Source organism: Muntiacus reevesi, chromosome 2 (genome assembly GCF_963930625.1).
Source record: "Muntiacus reevesi chromosome 2, mMunRee1.1, whole genome shotgun sequence".
Classification (NCBI taxonomy): Eukaryota; Metazoa; Chordata; class Mammalia; order Artiodactyla; family Cervidae; genus Muntiacus; species Muntiacus reevesi.
Window position 1 is genome coordinate 187,595,645 of NC_089250.1, and position 27,174 is coordinate 187,622,818.

At 45.4% G+C, this 27,174-nt stretch overlaps 1 protein-coding gene across 2 annotated transcripts in view; it reads right to left on the bottom strand.

Annotated features, from left to right (window-relative positions):
- Positions 1 to 518: 518 nt before the first annotated feature.
- GRIN2A (glutamate ionotropic receptor NMDA type subunit 2A) overlaps positions 519 to 27,174 on the bottom strand; it is a 420,050-nt gene continuing 393,394 nt past the window's right edge. The window contains exons 11-13 of one of the 2 annotated variants that reach the window (XM_065920288.1): positions 8,113 to 8,351; positions 1,146 to 2,318; positions 782 to 802 (exon numbers count right to left, since the gene is read on the bottom strand). In XM_065920288.1, the coding sequence (XP_065776360.1) occupies positions 782 to 802; positions 1,146 to 2,318; positions 8,113 to 8,351 (1,433 nt within the window). Of the gene's footprint in view, positions 2,319 to 8,112; positions 8,352 to 27,174 lie in introns of both variants that reach the window. The other variant, XM_065920287.1, reaches the window with a different exon arrangement.

Consider the following 27,174-nt stretch of genomic DNA (forward strand, 5'->3'; position numbering starts at 1 on the left):
CTGAACCACTTGGAAAGCCGAACTTCCTAATCTCTGGCACACTCCGTCTGGCTACAGTGCGAATGCATTCTTGTTTTATTTTGTGTCAGGTTTACATGCATACCATATTGCTTATTCTGTATCAGAGAAACCGTGAGGCATTTCTGATGAGGAAATTACAGGGTGGGCTGGTCTTAATGGGATTTGGAATATAGGAACTCATCACATGACCACTGGCATCCGATGCGTCGTTATTGCGACATACCTGGCGGGCACGTCCAGGAGACTCGCCCTGGTGTGGATTGGTTTTTGGTTAAGGACTCACCTATCTGGGCTCTCGCGTGCTCAGCACACACCTCACAAGATTCCTTGAGTGGAAGACTACGGCTTGGAGCCATGTGCAAAAAGAACCAACTGAAAAATACCTTCCTAAATCCTCGTCCTCTGGTCGGGGCACTATTGGGGCATCCACCATTTACCCGTCTGGAACGTTGGCCATTAGGCATGTTTCCCTATAGATAAAACATTAATGGAAGGTTTTAAACATCAGATTCGATACTAGGCATTTTCTTGTACACACGTCTATTGCTGCAGGAATTTAAAACCCTGGGGGCAGAGTACATATTATTCTTATTTGCAGCATAAGGCATAACATGCTCTGAAATATACACGTCGCTGTGGCCTCTACTGTCCCTGGAACAGTATGACGCCGTCGACCTCAAGGACGAGCGGAGATAGCCGTCGTTCGCAGCCTGGGACGGCAGCGAGTGTTTGTAAGGGTCCGAGGGGCACCTCCCGATCACTAAGCGTTGGTCATCCCCGTAGGAGTGGAGGAAAGGGTTCTCGGAGGTGTGGTCCGGCAAGAGGGACTTGCTCCGCTTGCCGACCTCCAGGCCCTGGGGGAAAAGGGAACCCTTGTTCCCCGCGAGTTTGCTGGAGGGGACGCTAAAGAGACTCCCGTACAGGTTTCCCTCCAGGAGCCGTTCGCGGTCCTTGAGGCTGATGCTCCGGGAGGGCCTGCTAAGGTCCACCTCCCTGGGTTTGTCGAGGATGTTATCATATGAGTGCTGCCGGCTGATCCTCAGCTTATTCTTTTGGAGCTGGAGGGCGCTGTTCGGGGCCCAGTCCTGCTGGTAGACCTCCTCCTGGGTGGCGGGGTTCCCCGTCTCCTGAAGCATCTGGTCCTCGTCGATGTCATAGAGGTTCCCCATCCGCAGGCAGGCGTCGCACTTGAAGGGGGACCGCATGGTGAAGTGGCCCGCGTAGGTGGGCAGGTTGGACAGGCAGCTCCGGCAGTGCGTGGAGTTCTGGCGGTACCGGTCGCTGCCCTCGCTGTGTGGGGAGCTCTTGTCTTTCAGGCTGAAGTGCTTGGAGTAGAGTTTGTACGGCTCGTTGTTGGGGAGCACGTCCTCCTCATGCAGGGTGTTCCGGTTGAGGGGCAGCGTGGAGTCCCCCTTGCGGAAGCTCTCTCCGCGCTCCTGGTAGGTGTCGGGGAAGTCCACGTTCTCGGGGAGGGCCATGCTTTCTGCAAACGGGGGTGGATCGAGGTGGAAACTGGGCTCCTTCTCACCATCGATGGTGTAGATCTTGTCCCTAGGGGAGCTTGCCTTGGTTTTCAGGTAGGAGCGCTCTGCCTCGCTGCAGTCCTTGGGGTACTTGGAGGCCATGGACCTCTTGAAGTTGTCCTTGGCCTTGTGATTCTTATTGTTGTCGGGCTCCCGGTGGCATGCGGCCCGGCTTGATGTTTCGGACACGTCCGAGTGGGCCACCTCTTCAGGAAGGTACCGAGGACTCTTCAGGGAGTGGGTCCTGTTCTCCACGGGCCCCTCGTCCCTCTGGGAGATGGGGTTCTGGGTCAGGGAGTCTTGGCGGAGCGACTCCATCGATTTCTTCCAAAGCTGCCGGGGCCGGGAATTCCCTTTGGACTCCGTGCTGACGGCCACCTCCACTGTGTTGGGGTTGGACTCGTTGAGAGTCAGAGGATGCTGGCCCTGGAACACATAGTTGTTGAGGTTATCCTTGTGCCTGTTGGCCACAAAGGTCTGGAGTTCGTTCATGTTGTCCCCGAAGATGCTGTCTTTCCCCTGGAAGGACCGGTTGTCTGAGTAGACCAGGTTGCCCTTATCTGAAACCACGTCCATGATGAGGGAGCCCCGCTGGATGAAGTCTGCAGCTCTCTTGGGGGAATCCATCCTTGAGGAGTTCATGTTGGACAAGTTGGAGATGTTTTTGGCAGATCGAAGGAGTTTTAACATGTTGCTCTGGGATCCAGTCAGGTTGAAGTCCGGAGACTTCTTCTTCTCTTCAATGTGCACTCCGTGAATGCAGCTGTAGATGCCCTGTGGGGAGGAACAGAAACACCATCAGCGGTATCAGGGACACGAAACCATGTCACTCCTGAACTCTCTCTGCAAAGGAGAGACTTAGGTGCCTGGGAGAAACAGTGAGATGCAGTCTGAATCCTGATGTTTCTTAAGTGTATGAGACCAGTAGTAGAGCATCAGGCTTCCCTTGCCTCTCTGGTTTGATTATCTGATTTACTTAGATTATCAAGATTATCCGACACGTTTGCCAATAGTCATACATGGAATTTGAGGAAAAAATATCCTCTAGTCCTCATACAACTGGGCTTCCCAGGTGGCACAGTAGTAAGAATCTGCCTGCAATGCAGGAGATGTAGGTTTAATCCCTGGGTTGGGAAGATCCCCTGGAGTAGGAAATGGCAACCCACCCCAGTATTCTTGACTGAGAAATCCCATGAACAGAAGAGTCTGGGGGGCTAGAATCCATAGGGTCACAAAGAGTCAGACACGATTTAGCAACTGAACAACAATAGCAACCTAAACGGAACAATCAGGTCCAGGCTTCAGGGTCTGACCTGGTTCTCCAGAGACTGAAGGGGTCTGGCCCAAGAAGCGGGTTGTGAAAGGGATGCAGAAGCTGCCACTGACCCTGGGGTAAAGTCATAGGAAGGATGTGTGAAAAGTGTAGACTCTGATGACAGCAGCCCCATTGATCCCCATGGTAGGGATGCTCAGAACCCACAGGGATGCTCATGTAACTGTGACAGCCACCACTGTTTGCCCTCCTGCATCCTTCTTGTCTTCGAGAGACAGTCTCCACTGCGTCAAGGAAGAGTAAGCAGCAAAGCCTACAGTTGCGTGTTTCAGCATCTCTTCCTCGGACCTCTCCACCCCAGGCTGCGTGATGAAGGCTGCCCAGGACAAGGGGACGGCCCTTCTCACCTTCCTGCAGTCTTTCCTCTCGTCTCCTTCTCGAGGCCCTGAGTGGTCTCTTTCCCTGTTCCCTGCCAGGAAGCAGCGTCTCCTTTTTGCTTCTGAGGCTGCTGGATGTCAAACTGTACAAATGTGTATTTCACACAGGGCAGGGCTTTTGAATCTTTTATGCTAACTTAAGCTTTCCCTGACCAATTCAGTGATGTAATCGTCTCATACGCTAACCTAGAGGGACTCTGCTATATTGGGTGAAGATCAGCTTGTCTCCTACATGTCTGAATCAGCCAAGATCAGAGCCTTTTCTTCCTGTTGTTAGCACTGTGAGAACATTAGCTTTTACATGTTTTTCTAACTTTGCAATTTTATTTTAATGAGCTTCTGTCTTCCTTTTAGAGATTTTGAGAACTCGCCTCCAACCTCCCCCATCAGAGTGGTGTGCTCCCGCATGCCGAGACGAGCTCGTTGTCTCGTATTTGCAGGAGGCCCTCAGAAGTGGCCAGGGAGCTGAGCTATGTTTCAAGAGCTGGGAGGATGGCGGCCGACTGCTTTTTCTCATCCCTGGTTTCCCCGGGGGCTCGCATGACACAGCTAAGGCAGTTCCCAGGTGCAGATCTGCCTGGCAAAGCCTCGGGAAGGAGTCAACATGATGGACCTGGCCTGTACCCCAGGTTGGGTTGGCGGGGGTTCTCCAACTGAGTTGACCCATCTTCCAGATGGGCTGATGGGGAGCAGGAAGTGTGTATTACAGAAGGGTGGGAAGAGTCAGAGGCCAGAAGCCCACTGGAAATGAGCCTCAGCATCATCCATTATTAGCTCTGTGACCTTGGCTAAGTCACTACATCTTTTTGAGCCTCAAGTTCCACATCTGTAAAATGGGAATCATACACTCTAAGGCGGATGTCAGGGCAACATCTGACAATGCAAGCAGAGCACCTCACGTGGACGGGGCTCCATCCATGAATGTGAGTGGGTGAGCTGCTCCATCATCCCCACTGTCACCCCTCCCCTCTGTCTCTCACACAGCGGGTCCGTGATCAGAGCCGCAGGAAACGGCCACTACTCTTCACCACGGCACATTAGCTCTGGAAAGCCACTGTGGCTTTCTGATCCCATATGCTGCCCAAACCCTACCTTGGAAGGCCAATCCCTGGGTTGGGGTTTCTTTCTTCCCTGCAGAGGTCCTCCTTTCCTTCTCTATTATTCACAGACTCTGACTACCTTTTATGGATTGTGTAAGTGATATGCCCTCTCGGCCCCATGAAGGGTTCAGATGAAGGGAGCACTGCAGACTCAACATGCTGTCCCAGACAACTGGCTCTGTCCATCTTCCAACTCCCAGAGGACCCTGACCTTTCAGAACATTCTCAGTGGGGCCTGAGCACGACTGTCCTCCTTGGTTCCTTGGCACCTGGGCCTGATGCCTAAAGTGTCTGGTATCCTCTGTTTATTTGTGTCCCCTCTAGCCTTCTAATTCATGTATTGAGATCCCAGCTCCCAAAGGTGATGTATTAGTAGTATGTGGGTGCTTAGGTCATGTGGACCAAGGTGGGGTTTTTGGCAGGAGCACTTCCTATATAAAAGAGACCCACAGAGCCCTTTCATTTCTTCAGCACAAGGGCAACTTAGAAGAGGCCCTCACCCCACCATGCTGACACCCTGATCTCAGATTTCCAGCTTCCAGAACTGTGAGTGTCACGTTTTTATTGTTGATGAAGCACCCAGCGAGTGGTAATTTGTTAAAGCAGCCTGAATGGCCCAAGACGATTGTTATTTGCTAAGTCGTGTCTGATTCTTTTGCGACCCCATGAACTGTAGCCCCACGAGGCTCCTCTGCCCATGGAATTCTCCAGGCAAGAATACTGCAGTGGGTTGCCATTTCCTCCTCCAGGGCATTTTCCCAACCTAGAGATTGAACCTGCGTCTCCTGAACCTCCTGCATTGGCAGATGGATTCTTTACCACTGCGCCACCTGGGATGCCCCGGCTAAGACGGTACGTGACTTCTATTCTGCCGTCCCCATTGCAGGCCAGCCAGAAGTTGTCTCAAGCTCTCTTCTGAGCTCTCTGGAAGGATGTCATGGTTTCCACCTCCTTGGACTGTGGCTTTGCTATGTCTCCCATTCCTCACATCTTAGGAGACAACCGAAGCGGTTCTCTTTGCTGATGACAGTGAATATTTTTTTTATAATGAAAGGGACAGCGTTTTAGAGAGGAAACAAAAATTAAAAGTATCCCACAGAAGAGAGGATGCCTTTTTTGTAAGTCGTAATGGACAAAAGTCACAGCTATGGGAGAAGCTTGGTTCTAATGTAAAATAAATGACTCTCTGAGTTCTGGCTTTTGCCCTTAACCACTGCAAAAGGGCAGGCACCTCCAGTTGGTGTCCCGTGGGACATGGGGTCCTCTCTCCACTAGGGAGGGGGAGATGGAAGTTCAGGTCCTGGCTTGTCAAGGACACAACACAGCAAAGCTACACTCAGTTCCCCCTTCACGCCTGTCCCTCAAGAGGCTTGGAACAGGAGTGAGGGGTTTAGTTCATTTCTCAGAATAACAATTCTCACTTGGCTTCCTTAATGCTATCTCGGACAGAAGGAGCGCTCTTTCAAAAACAAGCAGGATTTACAAGTAAAGGCAATTGTGTGCATTTGCTCATGGCAATCCCAGAATCACTTGGATATGGAAAGCCTTCAGTAATTGGCGGAGAGAATTAGCTTAAAGTTGGCTTAATACCTAGCTACATGCATGCACGTTGTTATTTTTAAGCAATCTGTGTGTTTAGATGCCATCAAGCTAATTAGGAAATATGTATTTGCATAGAACTCAAGTTTAGTTGCTACTGAATGGAGAAAATAAATCCTCCTGACTAAGCTTGTGTGTATCTTCTGGATCTCTTAAAACCACCAAACCCCAAGAACATACAAATTCCTCTTTAAATGATTATTTTGTTTTCCCAATAAACATTAGCATCTAAAACAAGATGCTTCTTAACTACATATTTTTCACCATGTTTCAAACCTTAATTTGTTAAATTCTTTCAGAGTAAAACAAATTCCAAGGCAAGTAAATGGGAGAAATAGATAGATAAATAGATGGATGGATAGATGGATAAATGAACGGATGGATGGATGGATGGGTGGGTGAATGGGTGGATAGGTAGATGACATTGATTATCAGGTAGATAGATAATATTATACTGCGTTTGAAGATCAGTAAACAATATGTATGTATGTAAAGTGAAAGCGTTAGCGTCAGTTGTGTCTGACTCTGCGACTGTAGCCCACCAGGCTCCTCTGTCCATGGAATTCTCCAGGCAAGAATACTGGAGTGGGTTGCCATTTCCTTCTCCAGGGGATCTTCCTGACCCAAGGATCGAACCCTCCAGCAATTGCAAGCGGGTTCTTTACCATCTGAGCCGCCAGGGAAGCCCATATACTGTGTTGGAAGATCAGTGAACAATATGTATGTATGTATGTGCTTTTATTTGATCCAAGTAAGTGACTAGTTTGTGTTGAACTGGTAAACATCATTCAGTTGTGTGCATATATGTGTGTGTAGTATGATTTGTACCAAATCTCTTATTTTGCTTGTATATGATCTCTGTTGCTTATGTAAGACTGTGGGCTCAGGTTGTTACTATACCACCTAGAGTCAGATCCTGGCTCCAGCAAGGGGCTGAGCGGGGTTGGGTAATCCCTCTAACCTTGTAACTGTGAGTTTCCCCAACTCTAGGACCGTATCAGTACCGATCTCATAGAAGTGGTTTGTAGGTTAAATAAGATGAAGAGTATAGAGTCCTTAGATGGTGCCTGGGAAATAAATGTGTCCCACAGATAGAAGCACCTTCCATGACTGTCACTGTGATTAACGCATCTCCCCATGGGCACCTGTGTATGGCCACACACACGTGCCATGTTGTGCAGCATGAAGGAGATTTCTGTGGCTTGCACGTGACTGCATTGACCATGGTATGTGTACGCCGTGCTGCTGTCTGTGTCGGGCTGAACGCGTATTTTGTTTCCTGTGTGAAGTGTGTGCCTTTTCTCGTGGTTCTTCAAGCCTCTGTTTCATTTCGGACTCTGTTGCATCATACACATTCTTGTGGCTTGTTATCTGGGTACACACAAGGCTTTACACGGTGATTCTGTTTTGCCAGAATGGGACCTCTTGGAAATCATGCAAACATTGTAGCATCCCACAGAGGAATTTTAATAACGTCCTAGAGCATATCCGGGTGCTTGTCAGGGAGGCCGCAGACTGGCTGCGCTTAGCCCATGTGTTTTGGTGTTTTTCTGCTTTTCAATGGAATTAGTTACTAACATTTAAAAATTGAGGGACGTCCCTGGTGGTCCAGTGGTTAAGATTCCCCACTTTCGTGGCAGGGGGTGCGGGTTTGATCCCTGGTTGGGGAACTAAGATCCTGCCTGCCTCACAGCACAACCAAAAAAATTTAAAATAAAAAATGAAAGTTTCCCTGTATAACCAGATGGCCATGTTCCCCTACAAAAACTGAAAATTGGCCTTGCCTTCCACCAAGACCATCCTCAGCAAGAACAGAGAATGATCATAGCTTTTGGGTTTGATGTCATATTTTAGCACAGTCTCCACGGCTCTCTCCCCTTGACACCCAGGTCCAGTTGCTATTTTTCATTCCATTTGTGCCATTTTTCTCAGGCCCAGCCTGCCTTATTTATTCACCTTCCATTTCTGGCTTGCACAGCCTTCTGGCTCATGAGCACAGAACCTGGGGCCCTTTAAACACATCCGAGAGGGGTTGGTGAGCGAGGGGAGGGTGTGCAGACCCCCCACCCCGCGCCCAGGGGTCCCGAAGCACTCTGGGAGCCCCAGTGCTTTTCTGGAGCTGCCTGCTGCAGAGGGAAGTAGCCGTCGGGGATACTGACCCTGCTGATGGAGAAGAGCAGGCCCGGCCGGTCGGAGCAGACGCCCGTGAAGCAGAAGCGCAGCTTCCAGTAGAAGAGATGCTCCCAGATGAAGGTGATGAGGCTGAGCGCCATGGCGGCCGCCAGCATGTAGAACACGCCCGCCATGTTGTCGATGTCCAGCTGGCTGCTCATCACCTCGTTCTTCTCATTGTGGCAGATCCCCGTGAGCCACAGCGTCTCCAGCTCCTCCATCTCCCCTGGACGGAAGACAAGAGCCAAGGAGGTGAGGGGCAGGGCCCGCGCCGCGGGCAGACGGCCCTGAGCTTGGGGCAGACACGTGTGACTTACAGCTGCGCAACCTCAAGGGGAGGGACTGAGCTCTGCATTCACTCCCTGGTCAGCTGAACATAATGATGGCAACACCTACGTAGCCTCGTTGTAGGAGGATGAAATGAGATCCGGTCTAGAGAGAATTTGGCGCAGTCCCTGAATCTCTCTCTCTCCTTTTGGTCATTATTATAATGTTCTTCCCATCCTGCTTTGGGCTTCCCTGCTGGCTCAGACCATAAAGAATCTGCCTGCAATGCAGGAGACCTGGGTTCAATCCCTGGGTTGGGACGATCCCCTGGAGGAGGGCATGGCAACCCATTCCAGTATTCTTGTCTGGAGAATCCCATGGACAGAGGAGCCTGGTGGGCTACAGTCCATGGGGCTGCAAAGAGTCGGACACGGCTGAGTGACAAAGCACACAGCACCCTGCTTTTCTGTATCCCCAACATCCCCAACATCCACCCAAGCCTAGAACAGGACATGGGATAAGCTGACAGTAGGCTGCAGTGGGAAGACTTGCATTCCTGTTATGACTTCCTCACTGACTAGCTGTGTTACCTCAGAGCCACAGTGATCCTGTCCACGAAATGGGTAGAATAATAGTGCATACTCCCTCCGGTTCTAGGGAAGATCAAAGGAGCTCACATATGTAAAATTCCTACATGTAGGTAAGTTCTCCTAAATAGTAGCCTGCAAGGGTTTGTTGTCCAGGAAGCACCCAGCATGAGCCTGGTACACGTTTGTACAGGAAGCATACCCTAGTCATTTCTTTGTTTAGAGCATCAAAGATTATTCCAAAAAGTCACCTCAAGCAATGCACTTAGGGCACAAAGTGTTCCCTGCAAAGAAACAACTCAATAGCTTCTAAATGGCCCCTTGCAAACTAAATACTTCCCCACTTCTGCAGGCAACTAAAGAAGCAGGTGGGATTTTCAATGGAAAAAAAAAAAGCATCATTTTGTCTCTCTTTTATGTGTATTTGATCCAGTTGCCATTTAGGAGGAAATTCTCTGGTCTAAATGTCTAGTAATTATACTAACTGTCTAGCAATTCACTAAACCATGGTGCTTAGACTATGATTCAGGCCTTTAAGAGTTATCCTTCAAAAACAGTGAAAATCAAAAAAGATGCCTAGAATGTTAAATGAAGAGTACAACTATATTGCATATACATGTGATCTCTAAGATATAAAAGACAGAAGTATAGGATTAAGAAATACAAATGACTATGTATAAAATATGTCAACAACAAGGATATATTGTATAGCACAGGGGAATGTAACCATTATTTTGTAATACCTTTAAGTGGAGTATAATCTATAAAAATATTGAATTGTTCTATTGCACACTTTAATATAACATTGTAAATCAACTACACTTCAATAAAAAAAACACTTGCAGAGAAAAATAAATGCTCAAAATGTCTGATTTTCTTTGAAGAGATTAATCATAATTATTGCTTTCACATTGCTCTCTTTAAGTTTTATGAAATGTGTGTATATTGCTTTCTGTTTGTTCTCACTCTTGAAACACTTGTCTGAACATGGAAACTGGAGGTGCCACTTATTTTTCTTAGACCTTTTGGAGATGTTATTATGTGTCCTTCTGACCTAGATTGTAATTGTGGAGAGGTCAGCTCATCATGTTTTTATCATTACTTTCTATGCAATCTATATTTTCTCTCTAATCACTTTTAAGAATTTCATTCTATCTTTGTGTGGAATCTAGGTATGGATATGTTTTATTTGTTCTGCTCTGGACTCTGTGATTCTTCAGTCTGATGACTCATAACTTTCATTTTGGAAGCATTTCACCCATTATTGCTCTGATGATTAACTCTCCCCATCTTTTTAAAAATTAACAGACTTTATTTTTTAGAATAGTTCTAAATTTAGAGAAAAACTGAGCAGAAAAGTGGAATCCCCATCCAGTCCCTCTTCTCATTCCTCTTGGTTTCCCCTATTAACATCTGGCATTGATGTGGTATATTTCTATAACTTATGAGCCAAATACATTATCATGAACTAAAGTCCATTGTTTATATTGACTACCCTGGTAGCTCAGCTGGTAAAGAACCCGCCTGCAATTCAAGAGACCCCGGTTCAATTCCTGGGTTGGGAAGATTCCCCAGGAGAAGGGAACAGCTACCCACTCCAGTATTCTGGCCTGAAGAATCCATGGACTATTCCATGGGGTCACAAAGGGTCGGACACTACTGAGTGACTTTCTCTTCACATAGTTTATATTAGGGCTCAATCTTTGTGCTGTACAATTCTCTGGGTTTTGCCAACACTTAACATCATGTATCCACCAAGACAGTATCATACAGAATAGTCCCGCTGTCTTAAACATCCTCTGTGATCCAACTGTGCATCCCCCATCACCCCTCATTCCACCCACTGGCAACCACTGATCTTCTGTCTCTATAGTTTCACCTTTTTCAGAACATCCTATAGTTGTAACCATATACTGTGTAGCCTTTTCAGACAAGCTTCTTTCTCTTAACAAGATGCATTTAAGATTCCTCTATATTGTTCCCTGGCTTTATAGACCTTTTGTTTTTATCTCTAGACCATATTCTACTGCATGGACATATAGTTTGTTTATCCATTCAATGACTGAAGGATATGGGGCTTCCCAGGTGGCTCGGTGGTTAAAGAATCCACCTGCAATGCGGGAGACCCAGGAGATGCCAGTTCCATCCCTGGGTGAGGAAGGTCCCCTGGAGAAGGGAATGGCAACCCACTCTAGTATTCTTGCCTGGGAAATGTCATGAACAGAGGAGCCTGGTGGGCTACAGTCCATGGGGTCGCAAAGAGTCAGACACAACTGAAGCGACTGAGCACGCATGCATGCACTGAAGGATGTCTTGGTTGTTCCCAAGTTTGGACATTTATGAAAGGAACACAAACATTTATGGCTAAGTTTCTATGAGGATATAAGTTTTCAACTTATATCAATTTGGGTAAATACCTAAGGGCATTATCAGTGACTATATTGTAAGACTTTATCTAGCCTTCTTGGAATCTGCCAGTCTTTCAAAGTGACTGTACCATTTCACACTCCCACCAGCAATGAATGAGGCCCCTGTTCATATAACATATCCTTACCAGCACTGATATTGTTTTGGATTTTGACCATTACAATAAGGTGTGTTTCACATTGTTTTAATTTGCAAATCTTTAATTTACAAGTCCTTTGCAAATCTTTAACATGATAATCTTATCTTCAGAAAATTTTGCTTAAAATACTCTAGATGGGGACTTCTCTGGTGGTCCTGTGTTTGGGACTCCATGCTCCCAATGCAGAGGACATGGGTTCGATCCCTGGTCAGGGAACTAAGATCCTACATGCTACATGGCTCCTTAAAAAAATCCTAATAAGCTACTTTTAAATTCTGTTTAAAAATATTCTAGACGTTCTCATTCTATCCTCTAGGTTATTAACTTTGTTTTCATGTTTTCCATTCCTTCATTGTTCTGTCCTGCATTTATCTGATTCCCACACATCTATTTTCCAGTTCATTTATTCCTTCATTGGTAATACTCAACTTCATGTTTTAATTTTTAATCTATTTAAATTGTGACATTCATTTAGTTCTTTTAAAATTCTGCCTGTTCATTTGTCATAATGTCCTACTCTTCAGTTATGGCTATACATTTTGTAATTTCAAACTTACAGTCTTTCAGATTATTCTCAGCCCCATACCGCCCCCTGCCATCTGCGTTCTCAGGGTTCTGTTCTGTTTGCATGCGTGCTGACTCTCATGGTGGCATTTGTGGCATTACTTCCTTGTGGCATTTGTAACTTTTGATTATGAGCGCATCTTCAGCAGAGCTGTTCCCCACCTAAACCCCATGGGCTCCCAAGTAACCTGGGTTACAGACCAGGCCTTACGGAGGGGCTCTGGGTCTGCTCCTGCCATGGTTCCAGGGGCTTTGGATGTACCAGTTTTTAATTTTTCCTGGAGTATAGTTGCTCTTCAATGCTGTGTTTGTTTCTGCTATACGGCAACGTGAATCAGCCACACGTATACATATATCCCCTCTTCCTTAGATTTCCTTCCCACTGAGGTCATCACAGAGCATTGATTAGAATTCCCTAAGCTATACAGTAGGCTCTCATTAGTTATCTATTTTCCTGATGCTGGGAAGCACTGAGGGCAGAAGGAGAAGGGGGTAACAGAGGATGAGATGGTTGGATGGCATCATTGACTCAATGGACATGAGTTTGAACAAACTCCGGGAGATAGTGAAGGACAGGGAAGCCAGGCGTGTTACAGTCCACGGGGTCACAAAGAGTTGGACAGGACTTAGCAACTGAACAATAACAGTACATAGTATCAATAGTGTATACGTGTCAATCCCATTAGCATCAATAGTATATACATGTCAATCCCCATCTCCCAATTCATCCACCCTCCGGTTTCCCTGCTTGGTGTTCATACGTTTGCTCTCTACATCTTTGTGTGGAATAAATCTGAGCATAATTACTCCACCATTAATATACATTTAAACCTCCATACTAATTTGAGTTTTAATCTCTCAGCTTCAAACAGATGTTGAGCTCCTTATACTTCCTTTGCTATGATACACTGTTTTTTCTACTCTCCTTTTCACAGATTCATTGACAGTCTCAGATTGAAGTCATGGTATCATCTCCTTGCACAGTTCAGGGCCCCCCTGCGGATGATACAGCCCCAGGTCCCATCCCTCTTGCCTGTCTGTCTCCCTGTTGGCACCGCAGATGAAACATACCATGAGATTTCCTTTCCCCTGTTTCTGGCACCGAAGGATTTCTCTTCCTTATGGCCTTGGCTGTGCATAGTCGGCTTGCATATGTGTATGTGTGTACATGCCTATAAGGCTGCATTTTTATGCAATTTGTAGCATGAAGGGTTCCCACATCAGTTAAGTTTCCAGTGTACCACTACCATATATGCAGGTATAACTTTTGTGAAAGTGAAAGTGTTAGTCACTCAGTCGTGTCTGACCTTTTGTGACCCCATGGACTGTAGCCCACTGGGCTCCTCTGTGCACAGAATTCTCCAGGAATACTGGAGTGGGTCCTTCTCAAGGGGAATCTTCCCGACCCAGGGTTATAACCTGTGTCTCCTGCATTGCAGGCAGATTTTTTGCTGGCTGAGCCATCAGGGAAGCCCCATAAATTTTGTAATCATGATTTTTTAAAAAGCATACATGTCTATGGGAGAAAAAGAGGAAGTACAAATAAATAGCATATTGTAAATTCTTCACTCACAAGGAAGGGTGTTGGTGGATCAGTGATGCAGTGATGCAGGAAGTGGTGGGAAGGGTTACCTTGATTTCAGTTCTTTTCCCTCTAACAGTCTCCAGTGTTGTGCTTACAAATGTCAGGGGACAGTCAGCAATATGACCTCATCGTCCACTCGGCACCACCATTGACTCGTCCAAATTCACTGCCTGCTGTATGCTTCAAGATTTACACGGTGGCTTCCTCCTCTCCCCAAAACACCAATGCCATCCTTCCAAAAATACTCTGCTGTTGACTTTCTCCCAATGGCTGGAGTTTGTGAGGACCCAGAAATGGGTCTTTTAACTATGTTTTGTCAAATTCCCAGCATATCTTCCCTTTGGTGTTGTCCTAAGACTTCCCTGATGGCTCAGCTGATAAAGAATCCACCTGCAATGCAAGAGACCCCAGTTTGATTCCTGGGTTGGGAAGATCCACTAGAGAAGGGGTAGGCTACCTACTCCAGTATTCTTGGGCTTCCCTTGTGGTTCAGCTGGTAAATCCAACACCATGTGGGAGACCTGGATTTGATCCCTGGGTTGGGAAAATCCCCTGGAGAAGGGAAAGGCTACCCACTCAAGTATTCTGGCCTGAAGAATTATTTGGACTGTATAGTCCATGGGGTTGCAAAGAGTCAGACACAACTGAGTGACTTTCACTTTCACTTACTTTTCACTTTCAAAGAGAGACAGGGGCTTCCCAGGTGGCACTAGAGGTAAAGAATGAATGCCAATGAAGTAAACATAAGAGATGCGGATTTGATCCCTGGGTCGGGAAGATCCCCTGGAGGAGGGCATGGCAACCCACTCCAGTATTCTCGCCTGGAGAATCCCATGGACAGAGAAGCCTGGCGGGCTGCAGTTCATGGGGGTCACAAAGAGTCGGACACGACTGAAGAGATTTAGCACATGCACAAAGAGAGACAGAATGCCTGTAATAGGGTCAGTCTCAGTAGAAGGAAGATCATTTTGATTCCTTTCAGGATGTAAATATAAAGATTTTTCCTCTGCCTTTTGCTCAAACACCTCTCTTTGAAATAGGTCAATTTGGTAAACCAGACCCACCTCCCGAAAGGGGGGCAAACACACATTTCTCAACACCAATTACAATGTGTTCCAGTCATTCTCCAGCCACTCATTTCCTGCCTCCTGGCCTTTTCTACTACTGAACTGTAGTTCAAATACTTTCTACTTTCGTTTTTAATTTACTTATATATATTGTCATCTCCTTGAGGGAGATCAGGAACCACGTTTTGCGATTTTGATTATTTCTCATGCCTGCAGCAGGTAGTAAGCATTGCATCCATATTTTCTGTGTCTGTCTCTTTCCATCTCCAGGTTTCAATTGGGCAGCATTGTAAGAAAAAAAAAAAAAAGGTCAGATCTGTTGGGTGAGATTTTCTGCCACATTAAGAGAGGAAGAGTCAGACATGACTAAGCGACGAACACTTACTCACTTAAAGAAAGGAAATACAAAGCAAAAGGGAGTGGGCTTGAGAGTAAAAGGCTGGAGAGTATGCATGTCCTCGGCTAGGGAGAAGCCCAAATGTCATTTGCTTTCCCCTCCCAGGAAGCAGTCCGTGTTTCTTAGTTCATGTCAGTTCGGCCCATTACAAAGAGGCCACAATCTTTGTTGGGGTGATCTTAGGACATGGAGCCGGTCAATGGGACAATTAAAATGCCTTTCCTGAAGCAGACTTATTCTTGCTGGAAGACACAAGCTAAAGGCTCCTGGTGCAGAGGGAGGCTGCAGAGCTTTGGGTTTGTCTTGTCTTCCTCTCCCCTCCAGACAGCACAGCTCCCAGCTCCATGACACGGAAGCTCTCTCCTTCCCTCTGTTTCTACCTCCAATGATGGGAGGCTCACATGCACTTGAAAATGCCTCTGCAGGCATGGAGGTCACTCCTGTTTCAGTGTTCTTGCTACATCTGTCTTCAGGGGAGACGCCACTGCCAGCCGCGTGCATCCTCTGCCGGACTCTGAGTCTGTGCCACCCTAAGGAAGGCTGTGATATCCTGATCACAGAGCAGGGTGTCACAGCTTTCTCCCTTTCTCTTCTTCCTTCCTTCTTTCTTTCCTCCTCCCTTCCTTCCTCCCTTTCTCTCTGTCTTTCCTCTCCCTTTCTCTCTTCCAGCTTTCTCCCACAGTTGCTAGTTAAAAGGCAGAGTGATGGGGCTTCAAAAGGCAGGAGCCATAAAGATGCAAAATCTAAAAGTACCAGGTGAGAACAGTTGAGCTGCATTGTGTGGCATCTGAGACCCGCTTCCACCCGCTTCTTAGATGATGCTGTTGCAAGACGCTATGTGAAATGTACAGGGCTGGTCAGATGAAAGGGACAGAAAGGATGCAGACAGTGAGGGCTCACACACAAACATGGCACTTCTCACATTATCCATCCCCTCACAAAGTCAAAGCCAGGGCTTTCAGATTTGCAAAAGAGAATAGGTGAAAATTCAAGTAGACACCATCCAACAAATCACAAGAAAGAATGCTTCAGGGAGGGAGAAAATACCTAGAATAAGCTACAAAAGGGATCCCCCTTCCCTGAAGAGTTTAGGGAGCATGTTGAATCACCCTGTAAGGTCTAGACAGTCACAGGAGATAGAACAAGGGTCAGACCGCCTATGATCAATTCGTCTTCAACACTCACTACCCAATTGATCTTGGATCTGATACTCTGCTTATCTATCCATCCGCTTATCCATTCACTGATCTACTTTTCTACTCTTACAGTTAACAAAGTTATATAAATTCTGTTCTATTTCAGGGCATATACTAAGGTTTTCACAAATTAACCCAGGTAGCCACACAGCCATGTAATGTGACTGTGGCCAGGATCACACCCATTTTATAGATGAGGCACAAAGAGGGTAAGGGACTTGCTGCAGTTCTGGCATCTACCAAATGCAGCACAACAATATTTACTGGTAAGAGTTCTACCGGAATTAAGCGAGGTTACATGCATACGGTGCCTGGCACACGTTGATTACTCAGTACCTATCACCTGATGCTGGGAAAGACTGAAGGCAAAGGGGCAGCAGAGGATGAGATGGTTAGCATCAGTGACTCAATAGACATAAATCTGAGTGAACTATAGGAGATAGTGATGGACAGGGAGGCCTGGCGTGCTGTAGTCCATGGGGTCGCAAAGAGTAGGACACGACTGAGCAACTGGACAATAACACATCGCTGGAGATACTTTTAGTTCCTGCCTGAAGCCAGGGAGCTGGTGGGTGGGGTGGATCACATCACACTCCCTGGGCCCTTCCAATTCTGAAGTCTATAATTCCAAGACTCTTGAGAATCCCTTGGACAGTAAGGAGATCAAAGTAGTCAATCCTAAAGGAAATCAATTCAGACTATTCATTGGAAGGACTGATGCTGAAGCTCCAATACTTTGGCCACCTGATGTGAAGAGCCAACTCATTGAAAAAGACCCTGATGCTGGGAAAGACTGAAGCCAGGAGAAGGGGGCGACAGAGGATGGGATGGTTGGATGGCATCACCAAGTCAATGGACGTGAGTTTGAGCAAGCTCCGGGAGATGATGAAGAACAGGGAAGCCTGGCGTGCTGCAGTCCACAGGGTCACAAAGAGTTGGACACGACTGACTGACTGAACAACAGCTACGACAAGAGCATGATTCCCAGATACACGTCCAGGGGGAAGGCTGAGGCTTCCAGTAAGAGCCCGCTGTGTCTAACGTCAGAGAAACCAGCTCCTTCTCTGTCCTCAGACTCATTCTCTGAGCTTCCAGAGGGACTGCAGCTGCCTTTCAGATTAGGTTTCATTCTGTCTTGCGAAGCTGTCTGAGTGCTAAGGGGATTGCTTCAGGAAGGGATTTCACAGCAGGCCGCGTGACTCGCCTTCAGGCAGCCTCAGCATTTCTCCCCTGAGGTTGGCTGTAAAAAGTCCATTTTGAACCTGTACTCTTTAGGCTCTGTCTAGGGCCTGGGAATTCACTGCAGTACATCTTCTAAAATCAGCCCACACATATACCCTCACAGCCACACATCTACGTATTTTTTTTCCCTTGGTTTCTGGCCAAAGCTCCAGACCCTAGGCAGAAAGAAACAGCGTGTAGTTTTAGTTTTGGGTCTGATGTTCTGTTTCATTTCCAGTCAAGGAAGCGAATGCTCTGGGGGCCTCTGAGGACCTCACTGGGTCGTGTCTTACTCCCTCACTCATTCATTCACTCACTCGTTCGGCCACTGGAAAAAAGGACGTTTCTAAAGCGCTTAGCACGAGGTTGGTATCTCTGTATTTTCACAGAGACGAGTAACACACAGTCTTTGGCCTCTACCGGCTCTGAGTCCTGTGGGAGAGACAGTCCCGTAAACCAGTAATTGTGGCAAAATGAGTTGATTGAATCTGCATAGGGCTGGAGGCAGCGAGAAACACGGCATGTTTTGAAATCAGAGAACGGTTCAAAGTTGGCAAGGAGAAAGAAGCCATCAAAGGAGGCACTTGAAAGTAGGAGCCAGATGGATAAGGAGTTTGGGCTGTCCTGGGAACAGTGGGGTCATTGGATGAGACCAGCTGTATGATTGATGAACCCAAGATTCCTCACTTGCTGCCTATGTTTTTGCAACATGGGTCAGAAACCACACAGAGGATCAGAAACCACATATAAGACTGGCTGTTACAGGCGTGTGCTGTTCTGGGCTCAGTTGCTCAGCCGTGTCCAACTCTTTGCGACCCTGTGGACTGTATCCCACCAGGCTTCTCTGTCCACGGGGATTCTCCAGGCAAGAATACTGGAGTGGGTTGCCATGCCCTTCTCCAGGGAATCTTCCCAACTCCGGGATCAAACCCAGGTCTCCCACATTGCAGGTGGATTCTTTACCATCTGAGGAAATTTGGACAATAGTGCTATAGCGTGCAGTATGGGAAGGTCACCAGTAAATTCTATTCCCGTGATATGACACTGTTAGAGTCCTGCCCTGGTCTCAGGGGCAGGCAGTCCATGCAGACTAAACTCTCCTGCTCCCAGGCTATGCAGTGCTGGGAGATGCCCACCTGCAAGATATTGCTGATGAGGATCCATTGTAAACTGTCTTCAGTACCATGACTACCCCTAACAATGTGCTTCAGATCTACCAGCTGCATGGTATCATGCTGAAAATGTTCCAGTATGTGTCTTAGGGTTCCAGCTCAGAGGTCTCCATCTCCAGGAAGCCTTCCCTGAATGCACAGGGATATGAATATGAGACTATAGCTTCTCCTTCCGTGACAATGACATCCTGGCTATCTCATCAATAGAGAACTGCCACTGGAATATAATTGCCACTTGCTTCTAAGTTCTCCCCATTGGGAGGTGAGTTTATTCAGGGTGGAGATCTTGTCTTACTTTTCCTGTGCCTCTAGTCCCTGGCACAGGGCTTGGCACATAGTAGGTGGTTCACGAAACTGTTCACTGTAGATGACACAAGCCTCCTCTGCTTCAGCAGCAAGGATCAGCCGGAGCCAGGGAGAGGAAGGAATCTTAGGCAGAGGGCTCAGGAATAGTTTCTGAAACACAGAAACCAAGGCTTGCTCTTGGGGCAAGTCATTTTCAATCAAAGATCACAGCGACAGCATCCAGTGGTCCCCTGCAGAGAAACAGCTTCCATCCACAGCCTAAAGACGTCAGGGGTGATGCTGCTGTTGATCCAGAGAGGGTTTGCGGTGAACACCGAGAGGGGAGCTGACCCCGTTTCCATCTTGTTTCATGTCTTGCCCGGGGACCAGGCATTTTGGCTTTCTCAGAAGCCCAAGTGGAATTGGAAATGGCAAAGGAACATCTTTCTTTGTAGAAAATCTAGGGCATCCTCATCGGCAGGCTCATGTCCTCAGTGAGAATGGATTTGGCATCTATGAGCTCTGAACTCTGGTTCAGGGAATGAAGAAGGCTTGGGGGGGCTGCAGTGTTGAGACCAAATACTCTCCTCACCACTTGCCTTTGAAGGAAGCTATTGGTCCAAGCTGGGAGGTGGTCTGTGGCTTTGGAACAGACTGAGAGCAGCTAGACCCTCTGATCACTGACCCTGGGGCCTTGGCTTTATAATTTCACATTCATCTGATTGAAATCTAGATGACCTTGGATCTGGAAATAATGGCATTCCAGAGCCTAGGACTTCTGTACTCATGATCTCCAAACTGAACAATTTTGCTGGAGAGGAAAAAAAATGTACCATTGGGGGGAGGAAAGGAATAGTACAAGATTCTGAACACAAATAGACTGAATTTGGAAGATAAATCTCCCTTATTTAAATGTCAGAATATTCCATTTCTGTATAATGCTGAGAAGTCACAAAACCAAAATAAAAATAGGGCTAGGCTTAAATGTACCCAGTTAGAGACAGAGATGGGCTGTCTTTGGCATAAATGTTTCACTACCACCTTCCAACTGAGGTCTCTGCTCTACGGATGGAGCTCGAGTTTTGCAGAATTCATGGCTGCCTGTCGCCATCTGGCTGGGATTTCATAGGCCACCTGATCAACTGTGCAAGTTGGGAGCTGGGGAATTTTATGTGCACAGGTGCCCAACCTGTGTCTTCAAAGACAAAAAAGGAAAAAGAAGAGAGAGGACTGGGCAACTCCATCAAGCGTCAAACAGTATAGATGGTCACAATTTTCCATTAGTCAGTGGAGTTGCTGAGATATAAATCTGTGGAGTAAGACAGCAGAAAAATTGCAAGAAGCCCAGGAAATCCTATGTATACCAAGCTCTTCTGGAGTCAGCTTCACCAGTTTGCCTCACACACAGATAGATGGTCAAGTTGTTATGAATTAAAAAGGAGTACGCATTTGTGGGCATAAATGGATTCACAGGATCTTTTTGACACTGCACATTTTCTCAATCAATAGTTCTCAAAACCCTGTGACTCACTTTGTAAGTGTGTGAGGACTTTTGAATATCACAGAGAGATCCTTGTGTTTTAAGAGTCCACAAATGCAAGAAAAAGAAAAAGATAGCAATAATCCCACAACCTGCGCCAAGAAATATCTTCTCTCTTTCGGCAAGTAATATGACATCATTGCCTTTGCGTCCCTGTTTTATTGAAGTGTTGTCAACAAGCTATCTGAGCCTATAAAATCCTGATCCCTGAAGCAAAGGGATCATACCCATTGTCCATTTTTGCCTGCATTTCCCAACGTTCAGGACATTGGAGGGAGCTTGGCCAGGCACTCAAGACTCAGCTGTGGGTTGAAGAAGAAAAAGAAGGAGAGAGTGAAAAGGAAAGAAAAGAATTGAGAAAATGGGGGATTGGAGAGGGAAGAAAGGGGAAAGAGAAAACAAGAAGGGGGGAAATGGGGCCTTTAGAGGAAGGACCCTGTGACTGCAGACAGAGCTATTCACAGCTAAAGAAGGAGAAGACAGGGCTTCTCTTTCTGTGGAGAGTGGCAGAAAGTGGCGGGGGTGACGCGGAGGCTGCCTCCTCTCCCTGTTAGGGGCATAGTGCTCCTCTGGCTTCCTCTGCCGCATCCCAAGCCTGAAGTGCCAGATGGGGGTGACCCCACGGCCAGGCGTGCCTGGGAAAGTGTGGGGTGAGGGGTAGTCAGGTTCAGATTCCAACCCGGGAGCAAGAGGGGCAGATGTGAGGGCTCTCTCTCCCCGTTCTGCTAACGACACAACTGGGGCCAAGATAAAGACGCTGGAAAAGGACTCTGGATGTCTCCACTGTTGGCTGTGATTATTCAACAGCCTCCAACCACACAGCCCCCCTCAGCCACGCAGGCCCAATTCACCTCTCGTATGGAAAGACAGTACCAGAGCATGCAGAGGATGGGGGCAGGATAAACTAGGGATTAACACAAACATGTAACTAAATGTAAAACAGACACTCAACAAGGACCTACAGTGTAGCATAGGGAGCTATTCAACATTCTACAGTAACCTACATGGGAAAAGAATCTGAAAAAGAGGAAGTGTATGTATATGTATAACTGAGCCACTTTGTCACACACCTGAAACCAACACAACATTGTAAATCAACTATGCATCCGAGTGCGTTAAGTCGCTTCAGTTGTGTCTGATTCTGTGCGACCCTATGCGACCGACGCTATGGACTATAGCCAGCCAGGCTCCTCTGTCCATAGGATTCTCCAGGCAAGAATACTGCCATGCCCTCCTCCAGGGGATCTTCCCGACTCAGGGATCAAACCCGCATCTCTTATACACCAATATAAAACAAAATTTAAATTAGGAAGATTAGAGAACAACAAAAAAGAAATTAGAGGAGCTGCATGCACTGCTGGTAAGAATGTAAACTGGTTGTACTTTTTCTCTGAAAACTTTGGAAATATCTGCTGGAGTATATGTACATCCTATGGTCAAGCAATCTTATTCCTTGATTATTCCTCAACAATTAAGTGCTGACATGCACCAAAAATATGTGCAAGGGTGTTCAAAGCAGACAAAAAATGAGATATAACACAAATGTCCATCAATAGCAAGTGTATAAATAAATTGCAGTAAATTTGTACAATGGAATATCATATAATAATGAAAAAACAGGTTTCCCTGGTGGCTCAGAAGGTAAAGAATCTGCCCCAATGAAGGAGACCCAGTTTTGATCCCTGGGTCAGGAAGATCCCCTGGAGAAGGAAATGGCTACCCATTACAATATTCTTGCCAGGAGAATTCCATGGGCAGAGGAGCCTGGTGGGCTATAGTCCATGAGTTCTCAAAGAATTAGACATGACTGAGTGACTAACACTTTCACTTTTTCAATGAAAAAACAGTAAGCTATAAGTACAGACAGTAAAATGGATCCATGTCACAAAAGACACAAATGAATATATGTTGCATGACTGCACAATTTATTTGAAGTTCAAACGAAGGCAAAACCTACCCATGATCATGGGGGGCAGAATGGAGGTTACCTCTGGGGAGACATTGGCTGGAAGAGGCCATGAGGGAGCTTTCTGGGGGTGCTGGTCATGTTTGAGATTGCAATCTAGAACAGTCATATAAAAAATAATAGGGCACTGAGATGTGGCAATACAGTGAAGGTACAGTCTGCCCTCTGTATTCATAGGTTCCATATTTCTGGATTCTACCTGATACTGAAGCTGAAACTCCAATATTTTGGCTACCTCATGCAAAGAGTTGACTCATTGAAAAAGACCTGATGCTGGGAGGGATTGGGAGCAGGAGGAGAAGGGGACAACAGAGGATGAGATGGTTGGATGGCATCACTGACTCGATGGGCATGAGTTTGGGTAAACTCCAGGAGTTGGTCATGGACAGGGAGGCCTGGCTGCGATTCATGGGGTCGCAAAGAATCGGACACGACTGAGCGACTAAACTGTCTGACTGACTGACTGACCAACCATAGATTGAAAATTTTTTCAGAAAAAAATTCCAAAAAGAAAACCTTGGATGTGGAGTGCACCCACAACTATTTACATAGCATTTACATTGTATTTACAACTACTAACATAGCATTTACATTGTATAAGGTATTAAAAGTAACCTAGAGATGATTTAAAGTCTATGGGAGAATGTGCGTAGGTTATATGCAAATACTACCCCATTTTATATAAGGGATTCGAGCATCTGTGGATTTTGGTATCCAGTGGGGATCCTGGAAGGAATTCCTCAAAGATACCAGGGTTGACTTATAGTACAGTCCACAGAAGGAAAAAAAAGAGAAGAGTGGCATAGGAGAGGTCTAAGGCATTTTTCCACTTTGGGGGTCAAGATAAAGAATAACAAGAAAGTGAAAGGAAGCAGATTTTTTAAAGAGGAAAAAAAATCGTTTATAAAGAAATATGAACTTGTTTTTTTTTTACAAAGAAAAATATCTTAAAGGATGAAGGGGCACGAGCTATGTTAAATTCTTCCATATGTTGGAATTGTTTTATAAGAACATGCTTTCCTTTTATAACTTAAGCCAGAGGTCCACAATCTTTTCCTGTAAAGGGCTAATTAGTAAATATTTTCAGCTTTATGAGCCATATGGTCTCTGTCACAACTGCTCACCTCTGCCCTTGCAGCTCTAAAGCAGCTGTAAAAACACGCAGTGCGTTAATGGGTGGGATGTATTCCAATAAAACTTTATTTATAAAGACAGACAACAGGCCAATGTGGGCCACAATTTTCAGGATCCTGATTTATGCAATCAAAAAGGAAATAAAATGATTAAAAGTATTTATATGTATAAATATGAATAAAATTTATATGTATAAATATGAAAAAAATACTAATTTGACCATTGGTATCATCTATGATACTTATTGGGTACCTATTGCTTGATGGGTATATACCAATTTTACTATTTAACTTGGTGAGGTTGGTGCTATTACAATCCCCAGTTGAAAGAAGTGGAAACTGCCACTTAGAAAGGGTAAGTGAATTTCCCAAGGTCATAGAGCTGGTAAAGATCAGTTATTATATTTGAACCCAAAGCCTTTGTTCTTAACTGTAACTCTAGCTGCTAAATTTATGACTTTTTGTGTGAGACGGTACCACTAACATTATAGTAAGTGATTAGGATATACAAAATGTCCATTAAAATTTGTATGTAAAAATAGTTGCTGCTAAGTCGCTTCAGTCGTGTCCGACTCTGTGTGACCCCATAGATGGCAGCCCACCAGGCTCTCCCATCCCTGGGATTCTCCAGGAAAGAACACTGGAGTGGGTGACCATTTCCTTCTCCAATGCATGAAAGTGAAAAGTGAAAGTGAAGTCGCTCAGTCGTGTCCGACTCTTAGCGACCCCATGGACTGCAGCCTACCAGGCTCCTCCATCCATGGGATTTTCCAGGCAAGAGCACTGGAGTGGGGTGCCATTGCCTTCTCCTAGAAGTAGTTAGATGTTCTCAAAAGATGGAAAGACAGCTCATTTTTTTTTTTTCATTTTTACCAGTATTTGAAGGAATTCAAATTAAGGCAACATTACACCTTCTAAAATATCAAAATAAATGACAACACTCAATGTTACTAGATAATCGCAAAATTGACCCATTGATTCTTAACTGGAAGCACTTTTCAGTGGGAACAAACCTTTTGGGCACTAATATCAAACTATAGAATAAGAATATTAGAGATGCTTATAGCTATTAATGCTTCAAATTCTACATCTAAGGGCTTGTTACAAATAAACAATCAAAAGAAAAAAAAATGGGCAGAAAGACGTTCATTCCAGCATTATCTACACTAGCAAAGAAAAAAGAAAAAGAAATGTTTAATGTTAGGAAAACCATGTAATGAATTATGGTTTAATAATGACTAGTCATTAATAATGACTATGACATTTTATGCAAAAATTTAAATAATTGTGAGGATTTGATTATGTAACACTGTGAAAAAAATGTTTAAAATATACTGGCAAGTGAAAACAGTAGAATATAAAAATGTATATAATTAATAATTATACTCACTTAAAGAAACATGTCCGCAAGTAACAAAGTTCAGAAGATAACAAACAAATTGAAAATAATTATGGTAAGGTAGTAGGTTGGGGTGATTTTATATGTATATTATATTCCTTTTCCAAGTCAAAATGTTTTTAAAAATGTAGACTGAGAGGGATCTGAGGCTACTGTTTATCCATCTCATAAATCCTACCTAAATTTCTGCGACATCAGTGTTTGACTTACCAGCAAACCATTCATTACGTCTTATTTCACCTCTGATGGCTCTCTCGACATTTGACTCTCCCTGGTTTGAGCGATTCACTGCTTGTCAGGCAAGAATTTGGCACCTCTGACCTTGTCCTAATACTGGTGTCAGACTGATACTAAAGACTGCAACTCCGGATCTCAAGAGACCTATCGAGAAATTCACTGTGAACTCACGCAAATGAAAACCCTTGGAGCTCTAACAGAAAGGGAGAATTGATGGTTCTCTAGGATATTTACAGATTTTATCTGTTTTTTCAGTAAGTACCATTCCGTTACTATTTCAAATATGTCTCCAGTTAAAATTAGGAGGGAGATAAACAAGTCTAATTTTTATGGTACCATCTGGTCACAGGCCAGTGAAGAAGCAGTTAAGCCCTTTATTGCTAATCTACGCTTAGGATCAGCACATTTCTTCCTTTGAAAATATTTCATTTCCAAATGAGTAGTTTGCCCTGGACTTAGTTTTTAGATCACAGGAGACTCAAAGTGACTTAGCGGCTGAGGCATCAAAATGGTTGTTTATCATCACTCCCTTTGGGTGATGCTTTTGAACTGTGGTGTTGGAGAAGACTCTTGAGAGTTCCTTGTACTGCAAGGAGATCAAACCAGTCAATCCTAAAGGAAATCAGTCCTGAATATTCACTGGAAGGACTGATGCTGAAGTTGAAGCTCCAATACTTTGGCCACATGATGTGAAGAGCCAACACCTGGAAAAGCCCCTCATGCTGGGAAAGATTGAAGGCAGGAGGAGAAGGGGATGACAGAGGATGAGATGGTTGGAAGGCATCAACCGACTCGATGGACATGAGTTTGAGCAAGCTCCGGGAGTTGGTGATGGACGGGGAAGCCTGGGGTGCTGCAGTCTATAGGGTTTCTGAGTCGGACATGACGAGGGACTGAACTGAACTTGGTATATATCATCCAAGCTGGTACTCTGTGTATATGTGAGGTTTGGATGCATGTAGAAGTCACCCACGTGGAGTGAGGAGCATTCATGACATCCATAGGAAAAAATTAGATTCAGTTAATCTGTAGTAATGGCCTCTGGCCACACATTCCTAGTGCGTTCCAGTGAGACTGCATCTGCATCAGGATAACCACCGCATCCAAACTTGGTTCCAGATAGAATTTAATCAATAGAAACACTGACTCATTTTCTGCCTAAATGTGGGTCTTTCAGTCTTGCCTGCTTTATTTTTAACTTTGTTATTATGGTCAACACATGAAAATGAAATCTTTAGAAGCAACAGACACTTTCATATCTATTTTATCCCTTTCTGAACAACCACTTTTGCTCACAGTCTAGCCCAGTATCTCCTTTTTGTGGTCAGTGTGCAGGCTAATGCTTACAAGTTCCACACCACATCTTCCTCAGGTTTGCACAATCATCAAGGTTTCTGGAGATGGAAGCCTAAGAGCTTTGAGAGAAGGAGGATGAACAAAACATAAGAGCCAAGATCCAATTTCACAGACCAAATGGGTGGGGTCTGTTGGCTACTGACGTTGATAACCAGTACTTGCCAATCGAAGAATAAGAGGCTTCTACATGATAAATATTGTTATTCGAAAGAGTGGTTCTTAAGTAATTAGCCTCCAATTAAAATAAATTGAAAAAATAAATTAAATTAAATTAAAAAATAATAAAGAGTGGTTCTTAAGAAGGAGTGAAATTGAGTCATTAGTAGAGACACGGAGGGACCTGGAAACTGCCATACAGAGTGAAGTAAATCAGAAACACAAATAGTGGATATCAATGCATATATGTGGGATTGAGAAAAATTCTATGTGCTTAGTTGCTCAGTCATGTCTGACTCTTTGTGACCCCATGGACTGTAGCCCTCCAGGCTCCCCTGTCCATGGGATTCTCCAG